Here is a 7,859-nt window from a genome sequence, read left to right as displayed (position 1 = left end):
ATTAATTTATAGGCGATAGTTATTATAAGCGACGCTTTTTTTATAGATAATTTAGACACACGAAGATCTTTATAGGGTTACCTTATTAGCTTATTTAGTGGATTAGTTATATAGAAAGTAATAAGGTAAGTAACGGTAATAACGTCTATAACCGAAGTAGAGCTACTCGCTTTAGAGTAAGTGGCGAAAGAAATAATAGGTTTAAAGCGTTTTTTCGTCGAAATACGCTTTAATCCAGAATCTCCTTAGGATATCCACTACGATAACACGTAAACGATACGCTTAGTAGTCGATAATAGCTTTAGGATCGAGACTAGGCTTTACTATTTAAATATATAGCGCTTTTAGGTACGGTAGGAGAACGTAAAAGGATTATTTAGAGTTATATATCTTACTATAAATTTAATATTAGCGGACGGATTAATAAAAGCACTTCCACGATAAAAATTCGAGAACTTCCGAGTATATCTTAATATAATTAGTGCACGGAGGGGGTAGAAAGAAGTAGTTAAAGTCGAAATTCCCGCGCCCTAGGCGTACCGCGCGCCGGCGGTTTAGTTAATTCAGTAAAAGGAAGGGTATATCGTTATCTTAATACTATAATACTATACTAAACCCTAAAAGTAAATCCTAAAACCCTAAAAAGATAATATCGGAGTATACTAATAAAGTTACTAAGCTCTATTAATACTATCCTAAGCACCGTCCTACGTAATATTTACGCTATTTCCTTTAGTAGGAGGAGTAATAATAAAACTATTCTCCCGTAAAATATCTATTATAACTCCCGTAAGCTAGGAGGTGGAATTACTACTCGAAGTAATAGCGGGGAGCTAGTTTAACTCTCCCTTAAGTTCTTCCTTACGGAAAAACTTCTCGTTATCGTTATCCTCTATTAACTTAATTATAAACTTCACCGTTTATTTAAGCTTAGCGAAGAACTACGCGAGACTAGTTAGTTAGAGCTTTTATCCTTAGAAATAAAGCGATAAACGCACCTTTTTATTATCGTCCTCCGAGTCTTTATCAATTTTTCGGACTATAATATAGTCGAATAGAATTTTAACTAATAAGATAAGGCCAGAAAAACTATAAGTATAGGTTAGCGGTCGTAAAGCTTAATAGCGTATATATCTTCGAGCTAATACGAAATAGAGTATATAATCACGATCGTAAAGCGCCTTAGATAAGGGGTAAGAACTTATAAAGGGTAGTATATATAGTTTCTATCCTTATACTTTTAGCACTTATTAGAGCGCCTAGGAATAGAAATATAGTAATTAAAGGAGCGCTATTTTCTAGAATAAATACCCTTTACGTATTTAAGGCAGGGCGGTTCGAATAGGACTAGAATAAAATCGTCGTCGGTATCGTTATTATTATTATTACCACTGCCCTTAGCAGTCTATTAGGAATTAGCTAAGGTCTAAAGCAATTAGATCTAGAATAAACACGCTAAAATAACTTATAGTAGCACCCTTTTTACCGGCACCCTTACCCTTATTCTTCTTAACGCTATTAGATAAAGCCTTTTTCGCCGCCGCCGTATAAGTAACCGCCAAGAGAGTAGGAGGAGCCTAAGATAACGCTACTAGTTAGCACGCGCCACTAAAAATAAAGCTCCGATACTTACTATATCGCTGTTAATATTATTTTTATTACTATTAATAGAAAAAATTGGAAATTTTAGATTAAAATCGTTAAAAAATCCTTAAAAATAACGGAATAAGGGTTATAAGAGGGAAGATCCAAAAGCTCTAAAACGCCGGTATAACGCCTTTAATTTATCTATAGAAGGCCCTACTATCACCTATTTACTACTACTATTAATAGCACTTTTCCTTTATTATTTACTATTATTATTATTATTCTTTACTATTTTACAGCTTTTATTCCTGCCTTTTAACTCGATATTAAGGGTATCACACGACCCTTTCAGGCTATTTTAAGGTTAAAAATAAGGCTAGGTTAAGGTTAGGCTGAGTAATTATTCCGCTAATCACGGCGTAATAATTAGGGGGTGTGTTATATTCTATCACGTGAGCCACGGTATAGTGCTCTCCCATTAGTTAGAGGTGCCCTACTATCCTCGCTTAGAAGGTGGTAGATATATTTAGGACACGTATACCCGCCCCCTTTTTCTTTCTCTTTTATAGATAATACAATCATATATTTCCTGAATTAACGCTCCCTGCAAGCACGCTCCCGTTAATTCAACAAGAATCACAGCAGACGTTGCCGGTCAAATCTCCCAGGCTTGACTGAAGAGGCCGATTCGAGGACAACAAGTGCCTATTGTGAGGAGGAACCATCCGCAGAACGAGCGACGGCAAGCCATATAGCGAATTAAGATAAGTAGGCTGTGTGCAGGTGATGAATAGGCCAGGGGAAACGGACGATAATTAATTTGCATCGATTTATTCGAGTGTCGGCGACAGGTTGACGTTGCCTCAATGCTCCGTAGACCTTGTGCTCCCGGACCCGCAGCCCTAGCTTAGACATTCTGTTTCATGCTCAAGGTGCGGCGATGGAAATCTTATGGTGAGGTTATTGCCTTATCCAATACCCCTCCAGTGACGTCGAGGGTCCCTGCACTCGTAAGATTGATCCACCACCTGCCCTTCCAGTCTGCCTCTTTGGGACTTGGCGAGGTTTGACTCTTGTTGATATGGATGGTTGGTGACCATGGAAGGGTCGTATATTTGTGGCAAGGGAAACACGTGTACAGAGCACGGCAGAACTAGAATACCACGGCTTATTACCTTATATACCCCAATTGTTCTCAGTACGAGTGGTGTGCGTGTGTCAATTTCTCCACGAGTGATGGTTGCGAGACTCATTTGGCTGAGGTAGTAGTATATAGGAAGCTACCTATTGAGACATTCAGTGGTTTTTATGACCATATCCATGTATAACAGTAGAGCAATAGTCTAGGTAACAATGACTGATGTGCCTGATATAACTGATGCATGCACATCACGGGTTTGCTGCTAAACGTAGCCAGAGGGAACCAAGAATCAAGACATAAAGAGACACCATGGTTTTTAAGGTAAGGTACATAATACAACGGACTGTTACGGACATACAGACGGAAGAATCAACGGAGATTGACTTTAACCCGAATACGAAAAGACGTGACATCACCCCAAAAGAGGGTGGTATACAACGTTCCGATTTTCCGGGGATACTAATTACTGAGACGGCTTCTAAGCGAATGAGCAACCTCAATTCAGGAAGCGCGCAGGTCCGTGTTGACCAATACTCTAGACTACCAACAGCTACCTATAGTGCTCTCGGGCCGGTACTGGTTCGCATCAGGCCATACACCGTCCCAGGTTAAGGTACAGGCGGAATATTGTGAGTATATCTCGCATGAGGAAGGTACGTGTTCCAGGCACTGTACCCATACATACGGATAGTCTACCTAACGTCCTTTTCTACCTTATCCATTGAGTCTACTCTATATAAAGCACAACGCGCCCAGTATACACCTTGCTATTAATTAGGCTTTGCCTTTGGAATTCTTCTTTTTGTTGTCTTCGTTTCCCTCCTTAATATATCAACCTCAAGTCGAGTGAGAACCGAGGACCCTGATCAGCAGGTACGTAACTACCTTCTATTCAATAGGTACGACTGTCCCCTTCCTGCCTTAACGCCGGGAAACTCCACCTGCCCCTTTTATTTTTTTCTCTTCTATTAGTCCCTTCCAAATAATAACCCGCGTCGTGCTTTCCCTACTTGCCTGCCGTGACCGAATAATTTTTTCTTCCCCTCTATTCCCCTCTAACTCCCAAGCTCTTTTTTCTTTATTCTTCTTCCTCTCTATCGCGCGCAATGCTTAGAGCAACACTGCACTTCACTCTCACTTGATTTTCCTGACAAAAGACCTCAGGATCTCCTAACGCCACTAACAGCTGTTGAACAAACCGTCGCCATGGATATCGCACTTGAGATCATCGACACCTACGTTGCCGACCACATTTATGCCTGGCTCATGCCAGCGCATCCGGCTCCGTACGACCTTGCGCGCGATGGTTTTGCAAATGCCACTACGGGAACCTTCTCGGGATGGCAATACAAGCCTGCAACCCACTATCTCCACCTTGAGCCATCCGAGGCCGCGTACATGAGCGCATGGCCCAGAGACAATATCTATCGTCAGGCCATCACCCTCTACTTCGTCACCCTGTAAGCTTTCCAAAACCTGGCAGTGCTTGCTCGGATAACTACCGCCCCCCATAATGGGTCAGATGCTGACCTTTGTGTGCGCGTGTCTTGTCCAGTATTCTGGGGTTCTTGTTGTACTTCGTCTTCGCCACACTCTCGTTCTTCTTCATTTTTGACAAGGCCACGCTCAAGCATCCCCGATTCCTCAAGAACCAGATCCGGCTCGAGATCAAGCAGGCTACCTTCGCCATGCCGACAATGGCCCTCTTGACCATGCTTCTGTTCCTTGTTGATATTCGAGGATATGCCAAACTCTACGACACCACCGAAGACGGCCCTGGCCGCTGGTATGACTTCGCACAGATTCCTCTGTTCATCTGCTTCACCGATTTCTGCATCTACTGGATTCATCGAGGCCTTCATCATCCTCTTGTCTACAAGCACCTCCACAAGCCTCACCACAAGTGGATTATGCCCACTCCCTACGCCAGCCATGCATTCCACCCGTTGGATGGCTTCGCTCAGTCGCTCCCTTACCACATCTATCCTCTGCTCTTCCCTCTGCACAAACTGGCCTACATCGCCTTGTTCATCTCGGTCAACTTCTGGTCCATTCTGATCCATGACGGCGAATACCTCGCCAACAATCCCGTCATCAATGGCTCTGCGTGCCACACGGCGCACCATCTGTACTTCAAGTGCGTATTTCCCTCAATCCAGTTGGCCTTGCGGCGCGTCACTGGGGGTTTCAATTTCAATTTTGGTATACCCTGCATTCGGCTTTGTAGAGACTAACAGCATCACAGCTACAACTACGGCCAGTTTACCACTCTCTGGGACCGTCTCGGTGGTAGTTACCGCAAGCCCGACCCCGAATGGTTCAATAAGGAGACCAAAATGTCTGAGACGACCTGGAAATCCGGGATCAAGGAGATGGAGAAGATCCGCGTGCAAGTCGAAGGCGAAGACGACCGCGCTTACCTCACCCAAGGCAGTAAGAAGAACAACTGAGTTCATCTCTTCTCCACGGCGACTGAGATGCTTCGACTAGTGAAACAACGAGGGCCCTATTTGCTCCTCCAGTTTCCGAGGCGACTTACAGAGTTGTAATATTTGGTTTTCTCACGGCTCCCATTGTACATATTGGGATACAAGAGCCCATAATTTTTCTCATGCATGGACAAGGAGTTACGGTCTGACACGAAGATACACGCCCGGTGGCATCGTAGGGACTAGATGCGATCCCCATTACATCTTCGGAGACTTTGGGAGATGGACGAAGGTCGTTGGGCATCAGAGACTTTCATGTACATCAGCAGAATCCTGCACTAGATAGGACTGACTGATAGGCATAGGCTTAGCAAGCCTTAATTAATACGCACATGCGAAATGACCATCCGTGGAGTATTTCTCAAGTGACTGATGGGGATTGAAACCGTTGACTTCGATTTATAAATAGCAAGACGGAACCCCCCCATTTCGATTAAGACAACAGTCTTTTTATCGTACTCATAAGCTCACTACAGTATACCACCGTACTCATGCCTCCGCATCCCGGGGAGAGTGAAGTCAGCGGCTTGTTGCTGGCCCGCTCGGCCAATGTACAGGACAACTCCGAGAATGTGCCAACTGGGGTTGCCTCTCGGTCTTTCAGGTTAACCCTAGTGACCACGGGGAGTTGAACGCATCAAAATAGCTTTGTTAACTAAAAGTGACCGCCTTCGGGTCTGTCGGGCGACCGTCGGGGCCAATGCCATTTGCCTTGAATCGATTCTGTATGTAGACCCTCCGGGCTTCGTCAAACTTCATGCGACGTTTCTTCATGATCTTGAGGATCTCGGCCTTGCTCGCATCGTCCAAGCCAGCACGGCTGTCGCCGGCTTCGAGGTTGGTGTTCAAATCGAAGGTGGTGCTCGAAAGGCCGGCTTCGATGTCGCCGCCAAACGTAGACGGCAGGCGAGAGTAGATGTAGTCGCGGCCCGGGATCGGGAGATCGGAGACACGGTGCCACCAAAAGGCGCGGGTGAAAAAGAGAGTGGTGACGGTGAGAAGGAGGACAATGGAAACGCTGAAGAGAATGTATGCCATGGTTGATGTCGTGGTTTGCCAGTAGTGGCTTCGAATTATGGCGTCAGATTATCGTCTAACGAGTGCGGGAGAATGAATTAGATGCCGTTCTCCGGGGTCTGATGGAGAGAGCAGTCGACCCTGGCGCAAGGCATGCGGGTAAGCGACCTGAGGCCACCGAAGAAATGTATTGTAAATCGGATACGGCTGGGATATCTTGGAGGGGTTGCTAGGAGCCCATCCTCGACGGCATAGGTTGGGCGACGACGGGCTGGTCAGAGGCGTGGCAGATATTCGGGGATGACGGATGTTGCGGACCAGTCAGTCAGTCCCTGGTCCGTTGGCTGTCGCAATAAGCCACCGTGTCAGGGAAAACTACATACGTTGTCGGATAACGGTGTGTCTCGCTATCACAGCTCGCACGGCGCTAGTCCCGATGCAGATGGTTAAGCGACGAGCTGCCACACACAAGATACCGACACAGAATATTTCCAACTTCAAGCTCTTGGGACTGTCTTTTGGTAACCGCCGTTGATCGTGCACTATCTATCACAATGGCCGCCGAACTCCCGAACGTATCCCAGGACCTTGTCTGGGGGATTGTTAGTGAGTGACTTACCCGAGATCGATCTCAGGAATAATGCCGACTAATAGGAACGACTGGCAGGCACCAACAATGCCTTCCTCGTGAAGCGCAGGAGTCTGGGCAAGACCGCCAACTTCTCCCGCGATCCCCTGAACCTGAAGAACGTGCACTCCAGGAAGGTATGTTTCTTTTTTTTTTTTTTTTGCTCCCGTTTGCGGTGATATTGAGTGCTAATGTTAGATCTCCAGCACGCCGGCTTTGCTCATGACAAGGTACCTTCATTCCCCACGCAGAAATCGAACTTTTCTTCCGAGACCGCAAGGACGATGCTATGACTGCGACAGCAAGACTGACATGGGATATTACTCGTCGGTTTAGGCCATTGGTGTTCAGTCTGGCGAGAAGGGCGCTATCCAGGTGATCAGCAAGAAGGTGCAGAAGGCACAGCAGCCCGCCGAGGGTCTGAACGTCGTCACTTTCGGCAGCGGAACCTCGACCAGGAAGTGAGTTCTCCCGCCCTCTAGACTCTAGTATTCAGCGGCAGCAGGTGGCTGGGGCCGCTTGAATTCCCTTCTCTCGACAGCGGGGCCGTGTTAACGGGATATCTATCTGCCCTTTAGGACCTACAAGGCCGTTGCCAACCTGGCCGCTCGCCGCAGCTACCGCAGCGATCTCCGCCAGGCCGCTGTCGAGCGCGTCAGTGCCCTCCGCCGCGCCGAGAGGCCCGTGAAGCCCGAGCCCGAGCGCAAGCTCCGCGGCAACAAGGCGAAGAAGGCCGCGGCTGCTGAGGAGGTGTAATGGGGATGTATGGACATGATAACCAAAAGGAGCTTCGGACGGAAAACTGGCATGAAATGGGGTGGGTTTCCTCATAAGTTAGCCACGAAGAAATGATCCGGGCATTCGGCCATACCTTAACGAATGGGACATCACTTTCTTTCCTACGGGACGCGCAACCGGCGTTGGCCACAATCGATGTTGAACACATTTTCGCATTCTTCTTTATGTCCTCGAACCACTAGAGATGCAGTGTCCGACG

General features: G+C 46.6%; 3 protein-coding genes across 3 annotated transcripts; 2 read left to right on the top strand and 1 right to left on the bottom strand.

Moving 5' to 3' along the window:
* Window positions 1-3,569: 3,569 nt before the first annotated feature.
* Window positions 3,570-5,563, top strand: SODALDRAFT_333447 (fatty acid hydroxylase superfamily protein). The gene is made up of 3 exons (XM_028611974.1): window positions 3,570-4,188; window positions 4,284-4,865; window positions 4,974-5,563. Exons 1-3 carry the CDS (start codon window positions 3,935-3,937, stop codon window positions 5,176-5,178), a joined length of 1,041 nt encoding a protein of 346 aa, XP_028466626.1. The 5' UTR covers window positions 3,570-3,934; the 3' UTR covers window positions 5,179-5,563.
* SODALDRAFT_333445 (hypothetical protein) lies at window positions 5,454-6,448 on the bottom strand. The gene has a single exon (XM_028611973.1). It carries the CDS (start codon window positions 6,253-6,255, stop codon window positions 5,869-5,871), a length of 387 nt encoding a protein of 128 aa, XP_028466625.1. The 5' UTR covers window positions 6,256-6,448; the 3' UTR covers window positions 5,454-5,868.
* Window positions 6,449-6,788: 340 nt separating this feature from the next.
* Window positions 6,789-7,618, top strand: SODALDRAFT_277202 (60S ribosomal protein L28; the record flags this gene model as incomplete). The annotated part of the gene is made up of 5 exons (XM_028608048.1): window positions 6,789-6,840; window positions 6,902-6,999; window positions 7,069-7,092; window positions 7,199-7,323; window positions 7,441-7,618. 5 exons carry the CDS (start codon window positions 6,789-6,791, stop codon window positions 7,616-7,618), a joined length of 477 nt encoding a protein of 158 aa, XP_028466624.1.
* Window positions 7,619-7,859: the final 241 nt, after the last annotated feature.

The sequence above is a fragment of the Sodiomyces alkalinus genome (genome assembly GCF_003711515.1).
Source record: "Sodiomyces alkalinus F11 unplaced genomic scaffold SODALscaffold_5, whole genome shotgun sequence".
Classification (NCBI taxonomy): domain Eukaryota; kingdom Fungi; phylum Ascomycota; class Sordariomycetes; order Glomerellales; family Plectosphaerellaceae; genus Sodiomyces; species Sodiomyces alkalinus.
Note: the sequence above shows the minus strand (reverse complement) of the source record. Positions and strands in the feature narration are given on the sequence as shown.